The sequence below is a fragment of the Engraulis encrasicolus genome, chromosome 2 (assembly GCF_034702125.1).
Source record: "Engraulis encrasicolus isolate BLACKSEA-1 chromosome 2, IST_EnEncr_1.0, whole genome shotgun sequence".
NCBI classification, from domain to species: Eukaryota; Metazoa; Chordata; class Actinopteri; order Clupeiformes; family Engraulidae; genus Engraulis; species Engraulis encrasicolus.
This window is the reverse complement of record NC_085858.1, coordinates 42,026,109-42,045,187: the sequence shown is the minus strand read 5'-3', so window position 1 is coordinate 42,045,187 and position 19,079 is coordinate 42,026,109. Positions and strand designations below refer to the sequence as shown.

General features: G+C 43.6%; 2 protein-coding genes and 1 long non-coding RNA gene across 3 annotated transcripts; 2 read left to right on the top strand and 1 right to left on the bottom strand.

The window, feature by feature from the left end:
* Window positions 1-1,112: 1,112 nt before the first annotated feature.
* LOC134462666 (uncharacterized) lies at window positions 1,113-1,765 on the top strand. The gene is made up of 3 exons (XR_010037558.1): window positions 1,113-1,176; window positions 1,282-1,353; window positions 1,680-1,765. It is a non-coding gene; the product is annotated as an uncharacterized LOC134462666 (long non-coding RNA).
* Window positions 1,766-4,569: 2,804 nt separating this feature from the next.
* On the top strand, window positions 4,570-10,113 carry LOC134462660 (uncharacterized). Its single transcript, XM_063215799.1, has 18 exons — window positions 4,570-4,618; window positions 4,988-5,152; window positions 5,288-5,532; window positions 5,714-5,969; window positions 6,081-6,240; window positions 6,344-6,452; window positions 6,564-6,718; window positions 6,830-6,989; window positions 7,093-7,201; window positions 7,313-7,467; window positions 7,619-7,704; window positions 7,794-7,944; window positions 8,047-8,202; window positions 8,937-9,071; window positions 9,168-9,330; window positions 9,434-9,562; window positions 9,667-9,713; window positions 9,981-10,113. The coding sequence occupies exons 4-11, from the start codon at window positions 5,739-5,741 to the stop codon at window positions 7,677-7,679; spliced, it is 1,140 nt and encodes a 379-aa protein (XP_063071869.1). The 5' UTR covers window positions 4,570-4,618; window positions 4,988-5,152; window positions 5,288-5,532; window positions 5,714-5,738; the 3' UTR covers window positions 7,680-7,704; window positions 7,794-7,944; window positions 8,047-8,202; window positions 8,937-9,071; window positions 9,168-9,330; window positions 9,434-9,562; window positions 9,667-9,713; window positions 9,981-10,113.
* Window positions 10,114-10,314: 201 nt separating this feature from the next.
* On the bottom strand, window positions 10,315-12,217 carry LOC134464670 (uncharacterized). Its single transcript, XM_063218052.1, has 3 exons — window positions 11,938-12,217; window positions 11,486-11,665; window positions 10,315-10,815 (listed from the first exon to the last, which is right to left on the bottom strand). Exons 1-3 carry the CDS (start codon window positions 12,076-12,078, stop codon window positions 10,315-10,317), a joined length of 822 nt encoding a protein of 273 aa, XP_063074122.1. The 5' UTR covers window positions 12,079-12,217.
* Window positions 12,218-19,079: the final 6,862 nt, after the last annotated feature.

Below are 19,079 nucleotides of genomic sequence, written 5' to 3'. Positions count from 1 at the left end.
GACAAGGCAAGAGGGGCAACGCGGGTGAACATTGGCATTGCCTTTGAAAGGTGGCGGGTTCTGAAAGAGAATAAAGGCTTCAAATTCGACTACGAATTGGCCACATTTCTTCTAGACAGGTAAGTAAAGTTCCATCCGTTTCTATCGTCTGCCTGATGTACCGTAAATGCATGTGGGTGAGCGGGAATATTGCCTAAAACTAGCGCCTAAACGCTTTGGTTGAGCTAGTTGTTGTGGCTAATGTGTAGGCTAGTGCTAATGTGGATAAAATATTGCTACCAACTGCGTGTGTTTTTTTTAGTCATCTCTACACTGTGCGGTCCGTCGGTCATCTTATTGTGCTCTATGGATTTGCACGTCGATAAGTGTTCGTTTTCTACTACTACTACCACAAATGAGATACCTAGTTCTAGCCTAAGGGGTTTGATTTTCAATCTGAGAATGACATTGTTGCTGCATAGCCTACACGGAATTGGCTGTAGTTCCAGCCATTGTGCCTTGTTTTGAAGCGACACGTTTCGCAGGTGCATCATTATCTGTCTAGTTTTACACCTAGAACTTGAAAATCGTTTTACGCGCTTCCCCGAAAATGGACAATAGTTTGGAAGTTTGGCTGCTTGGTTGGCAGGAGGTATGCCCGCCAATTCTACATGGCGCCAACGTATAATGTCCGCGCACAGTATGTGACATGTGCTCTTTCACGGTACTGACGAACCAGCCGCATAGGTCGGCGGACTCCTTCGACGCTTTCATGTCCACTTTCAAAGGCTACATCTGCTGGTATGTCTCGCTGTGCAATCCTGTAGAAAGCAACAGCGTGTGTGTGTGTGTTTCATAGACAAAACGCCAGACCATGTCATAGCATGCTTTGTTGCAGTTACCAGGGCTGTACTCCGCCTGTGACCTCGACACCGTCCAAGCGGATGATACCCCCTCCCCGCGTGCCTGTGGCCCTCTCAACAATCGTAGGAGATTCCCTGTCTGATAGGTAGGTTGTAGTAAATGTCATATTTGTGCACTGTTCATTTTCAACAAGTCACCTGATGGAAAAAGTGCAACTTGCATGCAAAGAATCCACTAATGGTATAGCAAACATTTGCTTTTATATAGAGAAGAGGACTTCTCTGAAGATCCCCAGGGTTCTCATGACGACGCCATGCATGTTTTAGAAGAAAGGTAAAGGTTTTTTTATTGAACACTTAACACATAACACACTTTACACATTATTTCACATTCTGGTATGGAATTCATATACTGAATTTATTTTGGGCCTTGTTGTAGCATTTCATTTCCGACCATCAGCGTCCAAGAGGACCTTGATGAGAATGCCTTCAACAGCATTCAAAACTCAATGTAAGTGACTGACCACAGATCTGTGATGGTGTTTATACATGGCATATGAATAATGGGTGTGGTGTACAGCTGGGATAATGGGGATGGTGGAAAAGGTGAACAGACACGGATGTAAATGTAAAGTTATTGTGATGGTGAATGTATGTGGTGTGTGTAAGCACTGTGTGAACTACATGTGGTAATGTGAGTTGTGACTGGTCCCTGGAATAAAAATCATTTACATGTGTGAAGACTGTAAAAAAAAGAAAAGAGAGAAAAACGAAGGTTTTAAGCTGTATTTAACAGACATGCCTTTCTTTCTCTCATTCTCTCTTACTCTCTTTCAGCATTGACTGGGAAGAAGACCCAACCTGGTGTCTGGACACTGATGTGGCAATGTCTGAGGATGGAGATGAGGACAACTACAATGATGACGACTACAATGATGATGACTACGACGATGATGATGAGGAGGAAGATGACGATGACGGCAATGACGAAGATGATGATGACGAGGACTATGTTCCTCCTCTCTGTCTACGGTAAGAAATGGACTTTGGCATGCAATTCTGCTGGAACATATGTTCTTATAAGCACACAATGTGGTTGTGCAGTACATGTATCTTTGTACAACACTAACCATAATTTTAATCACTTCCAAATATAGCGGATGTCTTGGTAGTGGTAGTCCAAGCTATTTACATCTGGATAATGCACATATATCTGATGCACATACAATGCACTTATACACCTGTACAGACCTGTGTTGGTACTAGCCTGTGAGTAAAATTAATTCTTGCACTGACTCTCCAGTCTGACTGGGTACAGATTTTGAACAGAGACATTTGTATTCCAATAGTGCTGGTGCAGGCTGTAAGACAAACATCAGGGTGGAGAATCTCGAGTCGATTGGCTTGGATGACACCGTCCATGACATTCCGGACATGGACAGCTGCTCTACACCACCACTGCCCGGGAAGGTGGAAGTGGACAAGGAGGACGTCATCCTTGGAGAAAGAGTGTCCATGGTGTACCATGTGTGCCTTCAACAACTGGCTGAGTACCTCACCCTGCCAATATCACATTGCCCAACTTCTCAGTGTGGTGTTCCAGGACCATACCATGTAAAGTGCAAGGAGAGAGGTACAGCCATCATTCTGGAATGGGTAAGTTTACAATACAGAAGCCTTGTTCCATTGGTTAGTTATTCTAAACTACACACACACACACACTGACATTATACATGTTTTTTATGTTTTCCTAGATCTGTGAAAATGGTCACTGTGTCTGGCAGTGGAACTCACAGCCCATGTTCAAGTTTGGGATGCAGGCTGGGGACTTCATGTTGGCAACCAACATTCTGTTGTCTGGTAACAACTACGCGAAGACGGCCCTTTTGTTCCGGTTTTTGAACATGGGTGTTGTAAATCGAGCCACCTTTTTCCGCGTACAGGACTGGTACTGTGTGGATGCCATAAAAGATTTCTGGCAAGTGAAGCGGGAGGAAGTTGTGTCCAGGCTGAAGTCAAAGGAGAGTGTCGTTCTTTTGGGTAAGAACACCTGATGTGGAGCACAACAGCTGTTGTATGAAATGTTTCATAGGTCGAGAGGAGCCGGAGGAGTGATTGACAGCTGCCATGCTATTCCCGACTTCTGATATTTAATCTCTCCTTCCCATTTCTCTGTGTTGCGTGAAGGCTCTTAACTTTCCCCACCTCCTTTATGATTCATTTGTTCATTCATTTGTTCCCTCTCTGCTCTTCAAACAGCTGATGGCCGCATGGACAGCCCTGGGTTTTGTGCTCAATACTGCACATACACTGTAATGGACAATGACAGCAAGGAGGTCGTGCATGTTGAGAACATCAACAAGAGAGAAACGCAGAGGGTGTCTGTAAGGATGGAGAAGGAGGGCTTCATGAGAAGTTTTGACACACTGTCAAAGGAATTGAAGATAGCGGAAATTTGCACCGATGCTCACTCTCAGATATCTGCACTTTTCAGTAAGGCTTATTTCTGCACCATGAATTAAGTGTTTTCACAGGCGAGCTTTGCCGGTTGTTTGAGTAGTTCTAATTTTCTAAGTATTTTTTTTTTGTTTAATTATTTGTTTAACATTTTAGAACTAAAAGACATTATATTGATATGGTTACTCAATTACATGATTTCAAAGTGCTGTGTAAATGCATGGTGTGTGTAAATATGGATCTGCTGTATTACCTATGTGGGCAAACATCCATCCTGTAAAGCAGAGCATGGACTTGGTTACAATTGTGTTTTTTACTAGTACTCCATATCAAAATGTACTCTATGTGTATTCCTTCCTGAATGTCACAGATCCAAAACGTGGACAATACAAGGACACCGGGGTGTTCCATTCATTGGACATGTGGCATGGGTCAAAAAACCTGGGAAAGAAGATCCACGCTGTGAGTGTTTTATAATTACAGCACACTTCTGTGACATTAGCCATGGAGGGAGGTATAGAGAGAACTGGTAAGGACAGGATTCAAACCTGCAACACTGTGATCTAAAGTCCACCTCTCTAAACACTAGGTCAGGGCTTCCCCGGCTGGTCATAATATGTGTGTCCGTCCGATGAGACATACTGTTTTATTTGTTTTTCTGTGGCGGTGACTTGTCATTTCAAGCTGATTTCATCCAGTTAACGAAATTGTGTCCCAATACCCCCATTCTCAATTGCCTCATTTTTTCCAGTGTTGTATACAGTTCACATTTCTCACAGGTGCCTTTCCAGTTCATCTTAGGTTTGCCTCCTCTGTGTACATGACAATGGACATTCTCTGCAATATCTTACTATTTTTAATTATTTATTCATAGGCTGGCCAGCGTAAGGGTTGTTCCATCCTGCTGCAGTGGATGAAGGACATCTGCAACCATTTTTGGTTCTGCTGCAAAACAGCTGAAAATTACGACGAATTCTTTGTGAGTTGTCATACACTCTTCAAATCTCTATGTAATGGCAGGCCTTTGCTACTGTTGCATTTTTGAAAATAAATTGAGATTTTCTGACTGTACATAACTTTTTGCATCATGGCATCCTGTACCAGGACCTTTGGATTGCCCTTCTACACCATGTGGCCAATGAACATGAGTGGGGTGTGGATGAATGTCTACACCGCTCCCCGGGTGAATGTCTGCACGGCCCCTTGGGTGATAGAAACAAGGACTGGGTGCTGAGGGGCTCTGAGGCACACAACGCCCTGGCAGAAATCATTCGCAACCAGCGCTGGCTACAGCAGGTACCAAAGTACCTGCACTTCAGGTAATGACATAATATGAATTATGAATTCTTGAAACAACAGCCACATCCAACTGTCATCCACAACCAACATACTTGCATTGACCCCTGTCCAATCGTATCATATTCTACACCACTCACATTGTTAAATACATAACACATGTATTTGTATGTATTGCCTACTCCCTTGTCTGCATGCTGTCATATTGAATACAAAGGGTCACATACAACATGCACATAATTTATCTTTGTCTTGCTTGCGTTCATGCTCACTGCAACTTGAGCGTCAAACTACATTTCACACACAAATAAATGTTAGTAGTATGTAAACATGAAAAGCGCTTGGTTTCATATGGATACTGTCTTCTCCACCCTTTTCTTTTGTATTTGTAGGTCAACTGCTGAGTTGGAGTCTTTCAACAACCATATCTTGATGTATGCCAGCAAGCGCTTTTGCTTCACCCCTCCCGTGTACGAAGCCAGAATCCTGCTTGCTGCCCTGGACTACAATCACCATGTGCACAGGCAACCCAAAAGAAGACCTGATGGCTCAGTACAGTAAGTGATCAGCACATCCATGTCATTAATCAAATGGAAACATCGAGTAACACTAAAAGTACTACATGTTATTTATTGGTGTCAAGGTCTGGGGTTGCTGGTGGTCATGTGTGGTCTTTGGGATCTGTTTGTTAGATACCGAAAGTTGTACAACAAAAAGTCTGCCATGTGGAGCTTGTACATAATGAAAGAGGACAAGGACTATTGCTACATTCCGGAACTCCAGAGAGCCATCATCGGAAAGCGTTTGTCAATGGGCCGTGGTCTACCCCGTCGTTCACAAGACAGGCCCGAGGACCCACGCCGACATGGACTACTAGCGGGTGTGCCAGCACCCACCATGCAGGAGCTTCTGGACAAGCAATCGTGTCGGGGTGCTGGTAAGTTTTAAGATGATGTCTTGACATTGTAGTCCATTCATTGTAGCGAAAAGTAATAGACCAAATGTAAAAAAAAAACACTGGTTTATACTGTTCATTGGTCTTGACATGATCACTCCTGAAAATGTCAACATGCCGCTGTACTCATCTAACGCTGCTTGAGTTCTATTTTCTCCCATAGTAATGCTGCAGTGAAGACTGTCATAATGCCTCCTCAGCATCCCTACTGGTACAAGTCTCAGCCTCTGCCCTCCTCAGCATCCCTACTGGTACAAGTCTCAGCCTCTGCCCTCCTCAGCATCCCTACTGGTACAAGTCTCAGCCTCTGCCCTCCTCAGCATCCCTACTGGTACAAGTCTCAGCCTCTACCCTCCTCTGCATACATACTGTCAGCCCACTCACCTGCTGTTCCCACCACCTTGTTTCATCTTCTGTTGGTGAGTGCACAGTCACGGTTTATGAATTTCAGTACCCAAGGGCAACATCTAACCTACTCGTAAGTGGAATATATACATCACAGCTAACCAACTCCTCTGTTTCATTGACAGACCATTCATACTGTTTCCACGGCTGTGCCCTCGTCAGCAGCCCAAACGGTCATCGCCCTGTCTCGGCCTCTACCCAGGACTCCCAACTGCGGTCTGCATCTCTACTGTCAGCCCATTCACCTGCTGTTGCCACCACGTGTCATCTTCTGTTGTTCGACAGGTGAGTGTACAGACACAGTTTGTGAATTTCAGTACCCAATGGCCACATATAACCTACTTTGAATATACACAACACACCTAACCGACTCCTGTTTCATTTGCAGTACTGTGCACCCTCGTCTGCAGCCCAAACAGTCATTGCCCTGTCTCGGCCTATACCCAAACCAGCTGTTACCTCTGCCCAGTGATGGGCCTTCATCCGCAGCCAAAACGGTCAGTGCCTGGACCCTGTGTTTGAACTTCCAAAATGAAGAATTGAATCTCCAAATGAAGAATTCATCAAAGTTGAATGTACACAGCTAACCAACTCTGTTTCATTCCCAGAAGTCTCATGCAGCACCCAGGACTGTGCCCTCGTCAGCAGCCCAAACGGTCATCGCCCTGTCTCAGCTTCTACCCAGGTCTCCCAACTGCGGTCTGCATCTCTACTCTCAGCCCACTCACCTGCTGTTCCCACCACCTTGTTTCATCTTCTGTTGGTGAGTGCACAGTCACTGTTTGTGAATTTCAGTACCCAAGGGCAACATCTAACCTACTCGTAAGTGGAATATATACATCACAGCTAACCAACTCCTCTGTTTCATTGACAGACCATTCATACTGTTTCCACGGCTGTGCCCTCGTCAGCAGCCCAAACGGTCATCGCCCTGTCTCGGCCTCTACCCAGGACTCCCAACTGCGGTCTGCATCTCTACTGTCAGCCCATTCACCTGCTGTTGCCACCACGTGTCATCTTCTGTTGTTCGACAGGTGAGTGTACAGACACAGTTTGTGAATTTCAGTACCCAATGGCCACATATAACCTACTTTGAATATACACAACACACCTAACCGACTCCTGTTTCATTTGCAGTACTGTGCACCCTCGTCTGCAGCCCAAACAGTCATTGCCCTGTCTCGGCCTATACCCAAACCAGCTGTTACCTCTGCCCAGTGATGGGCCTTCATCCGCAGCCAAAACGGTCAGTGCCTGGACCCTGTGTTTGAACTTCCAAAATGAAGAATTGAATCTCCAAATGAAGAATTCATCAAAGTTGAATGTACACAGCTAACCAACTCTGTTTCATTCCCAGAAGTCTCATGCAGCACCCAGGACTGTGCCCTCGTCAGCAGCCCAAACGGTCATCGCCCTGTCTCAGCTTCTACCCAGGTCTCCCAACTGCGGTCTGCATCTCTACTCTCAGCCCACTCACCTGCTGTTCCCACCACCTTGTTTCATCTTCTGTTGGTGAGTGCACAGTCACTGTTTGTGAATTTCAGTACCCAAGGGCAACATCTAACCTACTCGTAAGTGGAATATATACATCACAGCTAACCAACTCCTCTGTTTCATTGACCGACCATTCATACTGTTCCCACGGTTGTGCCCTCGTCTGCAGCCCAAACGGTCATCGCCCTGTCTCAGCCTCCACCCAAACCAGCTGTTACTCTGCCCAGTGATGTGCCTTCAACCGCAGCCAAAATGGTCAGATCCTGTACCCTGTGTTTTAACTTGAATCTCCAAATAGTCATTTCATCATGTACACAACTAACCAACTCCTGTTTCGTTTGAAGATAATTGCATGCAGTACCCAGTAGCCCACGACTGTGCCCTTGTCAGCAGCCCAAATGGTCATCGCCCTGTCTCAGCCTCTGCCCCAGCCTCTGCCCTAACCAGCTGTTGCTACCTCTGTCCAGTGATGATTCATCACATGTAGCTGAACCGGTCAGTGCTCACACAATGTTTATGAATCTCAATCACCAAATGGTAAATTTTACCCATCTGAATTGTTACGACACACCTAACTAGCTGTTCTGTATTTTGCAGACCATTCATGCAGTACCCACGGCTGTGCCCTCATCTGCAGCCTAACTGCTCACCGCCCCGTCTCAGCCTCTGCCCTCGTCTGCAGCCCAACTGGTCAGCCAGGGCCTGCTTTGCCCGCTCACCTGCTGCCCAGTGTCATCTTTTGTAGTTTGACTGGTGAGTGCACAAATACTGTTTGTGAAATTCACTATCCAAGGGGCACTTTTAACCTAAGTGGAATATACACAAATGGAGAGCTCATCAAAGTCAAATGTACACAACACAACTATCCATCTGAATTTATACGACACACCTAACTAGCTGTACTGTGACATTTGCAGATCATTCATGTAGCACCCAGGACTGTGCCCTCGTCTGCAGCCCAAACGGTCATCGCCCTGTCTCAGCCTCTGCACAGGACTCTAAAGTCTGCTTCCCTACTGGTCAGCTAGAGCCCACTCTCTGCCCACTCACCTGCTGTTGTCACCACCCAGTGTCATCTTCTGTAGTCCAACAGGTGAGTGCACAGATACAGTTTGTGAATTTTACTATCCAAGGGCCATATGTACTGTAATATTTTTAGTTGTTCATATCCAGAATTCTTGCTGCCCATTTACAAGTGTTACCTTATCAAAATTGCACTTTTCATACATGACAAGGGAGATCTCCTCCATTGTCATATTCATTTTTAGCTGCAAAAATTACTGCACTTTGGTCATACTAACAAATATTGGATTATTATTCAGTAAATATTCATGAAAATACCTAATTGGGCAATAGGAAGCACAGTTTCAATGAGCTGTGTAGTTGCATCATCTGCTCTGGCCACATCCTATACAGTGCATCTCTAACCTACCGGTAAGTGGAATATACACAACAGAACTACCGGTAACCAACTCTTTCATTTGCAGACCATTCATGCAGTACCCAGTTGCCCACGGCTGTGCCCTCGTCTGCAGCCCAAACGGTCATCGCCCTGTCTCAGCCTCCACCCAAACCAGCTGTTGCCTCTGCCCAGTGATGGGCCTTCATCCACAGCCAAAACGGTCAGTGCCTGGACCCTGTGTTTGAACTTGAATCTCCAAATGGAGAATTCATCAAAGTTGAATGTACACAGCTAACCAACTCTGTTTCATTCCCAGAAGTCTCATGCAGCACCCAGGACTGTGCCCTCGTCAGCAGCCCAAACGGTCATCGCCCTGTCTCAGCTTCTACCCAGGTCTCCCAACTGCGGTCTGCATCTCTACTGTCAGCCCATTCACCTGCTGTTGCCACCACCCCGTGTCATCTTCTGTTGTTCGACAGGTGAGTGCACAGTCACTGTTTGTAAAGTTCAGTACCCAAGGGCCACATCTAACCTACTTTGAATATACACAACACGCCTAACCAACTCCTGTTTTGTTTGCAGAAACTTACATGTAGTAGCCCTACTGTGCGCCCTCGCCTGCAGCCCAAACGGTCATCGCCCTGTCTCAGCCTCCACCCAAACCAGCTGCTACCTCTGCCCAGTGATGGGCCTTCATTCGCAGCCAAAACGGTCAGTTCCTGTACCCTGTGTTTGAATGCCACATTTGGAGATTCAAGTCCAAAGTTGAATGTTTACAAAACACCTAATCATCTCCTGCTCTGTTTAAATTCCAGACCATTCATGCAGTATCCAGGACTGTGCCTTGTCTGCAGCCTAACCGGTTAGTGCCATGTCTCAGCCTCGCCCACTCGGCTTCTGTTATCAGTGTGAATAGTGGTATGAATGCAATAGTGTCAATCATACGTCCAAAAATTACCATCACCAGCACTTGAAAATGTATTATATGGGGAAAAGTAATGTCTTGTTCTTGTTTAGGTGCAAATCACAAAAAATATGAAGCTCCATTTCCTGAAATATTGTTCTTCATTACATTCAATGCTGTTCAACTAACATCTCATTCTTCAATTTTCCTTTGACCTTTCTGTAGGTATCACATTGCTACAGCCCATAGACCAAGAGGGAGGCTTCACACTGGACCTCTGATCCCTATTTTTCATCTTGTATTGAAACTGGTTTCTTCAAGTGGAAGATTGCCATAACACTTCATTAAAACTTGTTCACCATAATGTGTTGAATTATTACTGAAGAATATGAAAGTAATATGAATGTAAAGTGAGTTACAGGGTACTATAATGCGATGACAGATTGTAGATTCATAAAACTGTTTGTGTGCAAATAAGGATAGAAACAAAATATTAACCAAACAATATTTTAATGCACAATAACAAGAGGAATAGGAAAAGTATAATAATAACCAATAATTACACCCTCCTGGGAACAAAGCCCCGGTATTGCCCATCCGGGTCAGGGAACCTGTCCCTTATTGCCCATACGCAGCAACTTGGGATGACCACTCTGCGCCCTGCACCCAGTGTCCCTCTTGTCCAGGCAATGTACTGGCGGTAGGCCGCATGGCGGAATTGCCTGGTGTTCTCCCGGTCGTGCTCTTCCTCCACCAGGACCCGCAGGTCATTCCATAGAACGCGGGCTAAGGAGAGCCCACCCTGGTCCAGCACATAGGCCTCCATTTCAGGCAGTAGCGTGACACAGTTGACCTCGCTGCAGCACTTCTGCTCAACCAGGGTGGGCATCTCCCGACACCTCCCACACACACACCAGGAGGGCTGTCCAGAGCCAGGAGGAGGGGCAGCTTGAGGGTCTCGCAGGCGCCGCAAAATATTAAAAATAAGGCCTGGATTTTCTGTGAAACACTCATCCAGTACGTCGTGGGCCTGATCGAGTGAAAGGCGTCGAATTTGTCCCTGAGATAGACATATAAAGAGAGAGGAATAGAGGGAGATTACAAAATTAGGTGTCAGTCAAATTACTGATGGTCGCAATACAACATAGGCCCATGATTGATACTACATAACTGTTACACTATCTAGTCCATTGTACCAGATGACTGTTGTTACTGAAAAACCTAAGGAGCCACCACAAACTTCAGCTAACCATCGTAGAACAGATCACAAGACGAGAACACCGGTCAACTTTTTAGTCAGGTACTTTGACAGCAGTGGTGGACAAAGTAAAAGTAAACAAAAGAAACACAGTTTCTTTCCAACACAGGTAACTTATCTGAGTAAAAAAGTAGACCAATGTACTTGTCTTACAATAAGCTGATTCTGCAGAGGTTGGGTTGAGTTTGTGGTGGGTCCTTGTTAGGTTTTTATTGGTTTTCCAGTAATAAAGTCTATCTCAATAGGTAGGTAAAATGGAGTAAACGGTGTAACAGTGTAATATCATGTGCTGCTGTAATTACACCACAAAAGTACTTTTACTTTGTCTTGGGAAGGAAGCTGTTGGGTTTTTAAAATGTATGTATTTTAATTATTATTGTTAATTTATTATTTTTTACTTTTGAGACCACTGCCAAAAAGGGGAAATATTCTGTACATGGGAATCATGAATGTAAGTTAGAAAAAAACTCACACGTCCGTGCACAAGCCTTTCAGTGCGCAGGTTATTGATTCTCCTCACGTCCTCCTGACTGAGGAGATCCCCCCTGCGCCTGGTGGACCGGCTCCGGTTTCGTGGACGACCACGGCCTCTGGACCTGGAAGAGGTGGAGGGCCCGGCCCCCGACTCCTCTCCAAAGGATGTATCAGCACTCTATACATATCAACAATTATTTATATGAGTTTCATTGCCATCGCCAAATGTGTACATGCAAAATCTAGTTAGCTAGTAGTAGCATTTATGCTGTGCTGTACAATTCGAAATATATATTTTTTAAAATAACACGATAGGCCTATAACCCCCCCATAGCACAAATAACTGATGGAAATATAGTATTATATCGTCAACATCGTGTAATTATTTATGTACCTATTATGGTGGTCACTGTTGTGCAAATACTTGAACTTGATTTAGGGGATACTTACTGTATCTTCCATGTCCGCCTGAATAATACTGACGGTCACGTCACTGCCGGACAGGTGCCAGGCAGGAGAGTAGTCGTGCACGCGCATCTGGCGAGCACAATCGTCATGCACGACTTCTCGTAGGCGGGACAGGAAGTTCATTCATTTTTCCATTTTCAGTTAAAAAAAGGCAATTTCTTGCGTTTTGCGACTTCAAAGGTAAACATTTTTAACTTCAAGCGTTCTGATACGACTATACAACCCCTAAAATGCAAAAATCGGGACTTGGCGTTTGACAACAACAAAACCTGCAGACTGCAGCTTTAAGTGACAAATGAAAAGTACTGCAGGGTTACATTAAATTAACCTAGTAGCTCCCCTGTATTCTAATTTCTCTGGTAGGTCTAGATACGATGCTCATCTTTCATTTCCAACACGTAAGGCAAGTGTGTCTGAAAGCGCACCCCCCCCGCCGACACGACACACACACAGCCAGGGAGAAGCCACGCATCTCGTGCATTTCGGGAATGGGCATTGGGCATTCATAAATAAATCGTTGACATTGTAAATCTGCAATTGGTGATGGTTTTGTAAACATGGACTGTCATCTGTAACTGTTCGGGAATAATGTCACATCAATTTGCGTCTGATTTGGCCAGCGTAAACTTCTGCAAGGTAAGCTACTTGTAGCTGTTAGTCAGTGTCAACAATGGCAGGTTAAATATCTCTAACGCTAATAATGATAAGCTAACAAGCGAAGTAAACTTGCTGAGCACTCTTAGCTGAGGCAATTTTATCTGACTTACTACACTATTTTCTGCAACTGTCTGGGGGTCGTTTCATATAGCGTTGCTTCGGATTTGTAAAACAAACTTTGTAGCCTAATAAAGCCACCCCCTGTAGCCGTGCGAATCGGGATGCTGTTTGTCAACAATGTCAATTGCTAACTAGTTCTAATGCAGCCCAACTAGCGAACAACTGTTCAGTGGGGTTTACTTTGCCGTGCCACGAGAATGGAAGGAGTAGTGGAGTCGTATTAGGCTCAGTCATTTCAAATTGGTGTTAAAGTTTGGTTTTCACTTCCAAGTTGAAGTTTAGGGTCTATAGAACAATTTGAGTTCGAGTGTCAAACACACAGATAACAAAATGGCCTGCGGGGGGCGCTCTAAAATATATAAACTGCTATAACTTTTGATTATATAAACCAAACGATACATATGAGGTATGTATGGATTCAGCATGAAGAGGAGAAACCGGTGAGCAAAGTATTCGGTTACCAGATTAAAGACGCACTATGTAATAAGCACACTTTTAGCCAATGGACAGCAAAATCCGGGCTTTTTTAAGATAAAGGGTGGAAATGCCCTCAAAGTTGCAATGAAACATCATCTATTGTTACAAGCAATTGTAAATAAACCCTGGGATATCATTCAATTTGATTTGTTCAGATTATCCCTGAAGCACAGAGATACTTAGGATACCTATACACAAATATGGCTGCATAAAGCCTATTTTATACTTAGCACCCAACTTGCAACTTTGAGTTTATGAATTTAGGATCATGAGTACCAGCTTTTTTTCAATCAAGCCATCATTTTATTCACAAAAAACTTTATATCTAAAAGAAAGTAAATCAATAATAATAATAATAATAATAATAATAATAATAATAATAATAAGGATAAGGATAATGATGATGATGATATATACTATGAGGAACAACAGTTCTTCTGGCATTCAAAAACAAACAGAAGACCATAGGGCTAACATTTATCCCAATACTCCACTCTACAATAACTATGACAGGGAACAGATACAATAACAGTCAGTGGTCAGTCTTAGAAATTGCATGTGCACTTGCACAGACGTGTGCACTTTAACCCTGCCTTCATGCACTTGCACCAAGATCTGGCAGGTCTATTTGTAAGTACTAGTACAGCTGCACTTCACCTCTAGTTGGAATACATCTTTGGCAACGGCATCTTTGGTAGTGTAGTCCAAATCTGGGAACTGTCCATTTGTTACCAGATTGGCAGGCATTTCTGGCAAATGCAGATAATAAGACAGAACGTTTTTTATTCCTGTCAACTGTGCTGGTAACAAATGGACAGTTCCCAGATGACAGAGATGTCTTCATAACAGCAGATGATTGTGTCTTCCATGTATGAAATAGTTCTATAGTATTATTCAGTATGCTTGCCAAAGGCCTCTGCTTGCCCCCAGCAAGCATACTAATTGTTGTCCGACAGTTTATTATTTAGTATGCTTGCGGGAAAGCATACTAATTGTTCATCAACAGTTTATTATTATTCTACATTTTTCCATTCACCTCCATTCATTAGTATGGTGGCTTTGAATCATTGCAGCGTTAGAGATAGACACAGTTTGAGTGCCAAAACGAACAGCTCGAAAAGGGCTCAAGGTGGTGTATTTTTCGCTGGCCTACCCCCTTTCATTTGTTCACTTGACTCGTTTTCCTCAGTTTTCTCTCTGTTTTCCCCCTCATTGAAATGAATGGTAGAATGGTCTAGATGATGATGTCACAAACTGTGGCAGTTAGAGTGAGAGGTGACCTGTCCTGGGGTTTTTAATAGAATAAAATAAACCGCTTCACCTTTCGACTAGGTAAAGGCATTGTCAGAGAGGTCTTGGCTCTGAATACAAACTGTGTTAAGATCATTAGCCAACTCTTAAAAATGTTTGAGAGAGAGAGCAGTTTTAAAATCCCTATCAAAAAAATGTGTGAACAGCTCAGTGCATAGGCCTGAATATGTCCACTTTTTGACTGAACCATTTGGCCTCGAAAAGTGATCTCAGCTTTGACATGAAGAACAGGGTTATGCCATTTGTGTGTCAATATCATTTGACAACTTGGAAAACTCTTGGAGATAAGGCTGCACATATTACTCAGTTATTCACTGCCAAACTGTCACCTTTAGAATCTTCATTCATACACGCACACATGCAGCCTTGTAGAACTTGGACAACCGTGGCCTATATGCTGCTGTGGCCTACTGGGTATCGGGTGTTGGTCTGTCAGAGGATTGCAGGTTCGAATCCCACCCTTACCTCTCCCTACCCAACCATTGCTGAAAGGCACCTGAAGCATCTCCATACATGCAGCACACACACATACATGCATACACACACACACACACACACACACACACACACACACACACACACACACACACACACACACACACACACACACACACACACACAATCTTTTATGATTAGATTGAGACTGATGCAATTTTAAGTCAAATGTGGGCACAAATGGCAAACGTTTACAGACTTCTGCAATAAAAGTGCCCGTCTGTCTTCTAGGAGTAACTACTGTACATCAAGGTCTACTGTAATAGTATAATAATAATATTATTGATTTATTTTCTTCTAGATATATTTTTTTGTGATTTTATGTGTTAATAGAATATGGCTTGATTGAAAAAAGATGGTACTCATGATCCTAAATGCATAAACTCAAAGTTGCAAGCTGGGTCGTAAATATCACGCATGCTTTATGCAGCCATATTTGCGTATAGGTATCCTAGGTATCTTTGTGCTTCAGGGATATTCTGAACAAATCAAGTTGAATGATATCCCAGTCTTTATTTACAATAGCTTGTAACAATAAACTATGTTTCATTGCAACTTTGAGGGCATTTCCACCCTTTATCTTAAAAAAACCTGAATTTTCCTGTCCATAGGCTAAAAGTGTGTTCATTACATAGTGTGTCTTCAATCTGGTGACCAAATACTTAGCTCACCAGTTTATCCTCTTCATTCTGAATCCATACATACCTCATATGTTAAATTTGGTTAAACTAATCAAAAGTTATAGCAGTTTATACATTTTAGAGCGCCCCCCGCAGGTCATTTTGTTATCTGTGTGTTTGACACTCAAACTCAAATTGTTCTATAGACCCTAAACTTCAACTTGGAAGTGAAAACCAAACTTTAACACCAATTTGAAATGACATGAAAAATTGTACATGCCTACGACCCCACTAGAGGGGAAGGTAATGATAAATAGCCTATTTCTCGTCACGGACGCACAGACCACAGATTCTATAAGGGCTGTGCACAAACTCCCTTTTCCAGTGAGCTGGACGTTCAGAGGTGTACACTCCACAGCATTTTCTAGCTATTGCTCCCCCCTGGTGCTGTAGATGGAAGGCCACTGTAAATAAGTATTGAACTCTTTATGATACGTCGGCGGAATTTAGGCTACATGTTTCAAGGGATGACAGTGGGAGTCCCTCAGTTAGCAAACGCACGTCTTTTTTTTTTTCGATTTTCGAATAACATTCGAATAGTGGCCATCGAATTTCGAATAGTGTTTATGGCAGAAATGCACATCCAAATGTTTTTTTGACATGTTTTGGAAAGAAAATAAATGTGTATTTGATGTCTTCAAATGTTGGAGTAGAACTGAAATTAGTTTAATTAATGCCCATTTTCAATTCATTTTCTATTCGGCCGCTCAATTGAAAGTGTCTTTTTTTGCGTTTTTTGACGAATTTTCGGTGCACCTCTATCAATTATTGTACAAAAAATAGCTGCCAGTTGGGATGAAGAAAATGTAACCAACCGATATTTTGGTGAGCTAATGCTAGCTCAACCGTCACTTCCAGTCAGGGCACAGTGCAGAGTGCGGCGACTTTTTCACAACACTATGCACTAAAGACCCCCAGTGCACTGTGAGCACTATGCACTGACTGTCAGTGCACTGCCATAAGTGCGGCATCTGAGACATGGCAATAGACTTTTGACCCATTCAGTGTTGCCGATTTAGCGACTTTTGGCCACCCCTGGCGACAAACAAAATCATCTAGCGACTTTTCAGGCTCAATCTGGCCGAATCTAGCGACTATTTCGCTTGTCTTGTGAGAGGCAAAACAGTGTCCCTCCCCATGACACCACACAATGCATTTTCAGTGGCGGGTAGAGACAGACGTGACACATGATGCACTACGGTGTGACAGCTTTATTGATACGCACAGGATAGGAATTCTCATGTGCATGTACACCTGCTTGTATGAGGCTACGGCAAGCGATATGGGTCAAAGATATGGCAGGAACCGAATGTCAACAAACCAAGATTACACAATCTTCGATATGGTCACCAAATGTTTTGGGACTGTCATTTATGTTATGCCTACACTTTGGAATTAGATCAGAGTCTTGTTGTTACACAGGTATATTTGGTTTACCTCAACTGTACTTTACTCGGTCTACCCTACAAGCAGATACAGGGGGCATGAGAATCCGGTGCGTATCACAAAAGCCACCACAATGGCTCCTTGGGATATGCATATGAATTTAAATGAGCACTAGCAGGCTGGCCGCACCGACCGCAATGAATCCCGGGCACTGGCGATAAAAAAAACTCATCTAGCGACTTTTTGGTGCATCTGGCGACTTTTTAAAATGTGTATTTTCTGTGACAAACTCATCATTTTCCCCACATAATTCTGACTCTGCGCTGCCGTCAGAAGCGTTTCCCACGGTTAAGCAGGGCTGCAGATTAGCTCTGATCTCCAAAAAGTAGCTAGCACCGCCCATTTGTACTGTGGACGAAGGCATGTGGGCACGTTTTCTGTAGATCAGCGCGACGTGCGTGACATTTTGACGTCATACGTAACGTCATCTAGCGACTGTTCAGCAAGCCCATAGTGACTTTGGCTGAATTTCTTTTGGCAACACTGGACCCATTCTGAGTTGTGAAGAGGATCGCCAGTACCTCATTAAACATTTTGAAGAAGATCCCTTTGTGTTTGTTTGAAGTGGCTTACTATGAGAGTGTGCAATTGAACTTGATTTGAAGTTGAAGACGTCTTTTGAGTTTGGAACATTTATTTAAGTGCCCTATTGGAATGCAACCTGATTTTTGACCTTTTTGAGTGAATTTTTGAAACTTTAACATTGAGCAATTCTGAAGACATTTTTTGAGTTCACTTTTGGATTGTCCTACTAGATTGGTACTGCATCAAGCAATATGAATGGCTGTTACGGCAAACAAACATCGAAAAGGTGGAGATTGAAACAGAAATTGCAGCATCAGATGCCAAAATTCACGTTTTGCAGAACGAAGCTCTGTTACCCCAGGAGATGGCATGATCGACTATCTGAACAGTCATGACCAAAACATCAAGGAGGAACACCAGCCAGAATTTTCCCCTGTGGAGTATGCCAGGATTTCTGTTGTCCCGAAAACACCAATGCAAAGGGTCCTAGTGCCAGACGTAAGGCAAAGGAGGCCCAACATGCATACACAAGCAACACGACCACAGCATCACACTCAGTCCACAAGAAATACTTCCCGTCCACCCATACCTTTATTGCCAGTCAACAACAGCTTGTCAGGTTCCCTCTGTGTAGTAAATATGGTGGTCTTGAATTTTGTAAAAGACAGTAAGAAAAGACTGTGATGACTGTTATGTATCGTTAACTAAAAACCTCATTTATTAATCTCACCGAAACATTCTGTTTCCCCTCCATAGGTACCTCTTCCAGTCCACTGGTCTGGGGGACTTCCCCATGAGGCTTGCTGGACTGAGGGACGCCTTCGCTGTGAGTACAACAGTCTGAAATATCCAATACAAATTATTGTCAGGGATGCCAATGCCACTGAAAATGTTTTGCTTTGTGTAGGAATTGCTTGAGCAGAAACACAGACAGCCAACTTCATCGCCGTGACAGGGTCCATGCTCCTGCTCCTGCGCCAGCAATGCTACTGAGGAGTGAGTTGTCTTATGATATATGATTATGATTCTTGTGCTATAGTAACTATTCTACCTTAATGTTGAGTCAAATGTGTACCTTTGACTTACCGGTACTTTGCCCCACATCTTGCTTTCTTCAGATAGGAGGACAATATGCAAGGCCTAACTTTATGTATAAATATTGTGTTTTTGTGATAGGGAACAGCTGTTGCCTAACGATGTCATGGATGTTATATTGGAATGGTATATTTACATATTACATATTTATAGATTTTATATTTGCAAGGCCTTTATGTATAAATGTATAAATATTATGTTTTTGTGATAGGGAGCAGCCGCGTCCTGAGGCCATTTCCCCAATGGAGGAGTTGGTGGAGCAGCTGTTCCCCAGCGACTTCATCGATGTTCTTGCAAGAACCCTGGTTAACCAGTCCG

Bases quoted from the DNA above. Each gene is read 5' to 3' on its own strand.
- LOC134462660 (XM_063215799.1), top strand. From the start codon at position 5,739: ATGCCTCCTCAGCATCCCTACTGGTACAAGTCTCAGCCTCTGCCCTCC. The intron at 6,241-6,343 runs GTGAGTGTACAG...TTTCATTTGCAG, and splicing joins CATCTTCTGTTGTTCGACAG to TACTGTGCACCCTCGTCTGC. The intron at 6,990-7,092 runs GTGAGTGTACAG...TTTCATTTGCAG, and splicing joins CATCTTCTGTTGTTCGACAG to TACTGTGCACCCTCGTCTGC.
- LOC134464670 (XM_063218052.1), bottom strand. From the start codon at position 12,078: ATGAACTTCCTGTCCCGCCTACGAGAAGTCGTGCATGACGATTGTGCT. The intron at 11,666-11,937 runs GTAAGTATCCCC...TGATATGTATAG, and splicing joins AGGCGGACATGGAAGATACA to AGTGCTGATACATCCTTTGG. The intron at 10,816-11,485 runs GTGAGTTTTTTT...TGTCTATCTCAG, and splicing joins AAAGGCTTGTGCACGGACGT to GGACAAATTCGACGCCTTTC.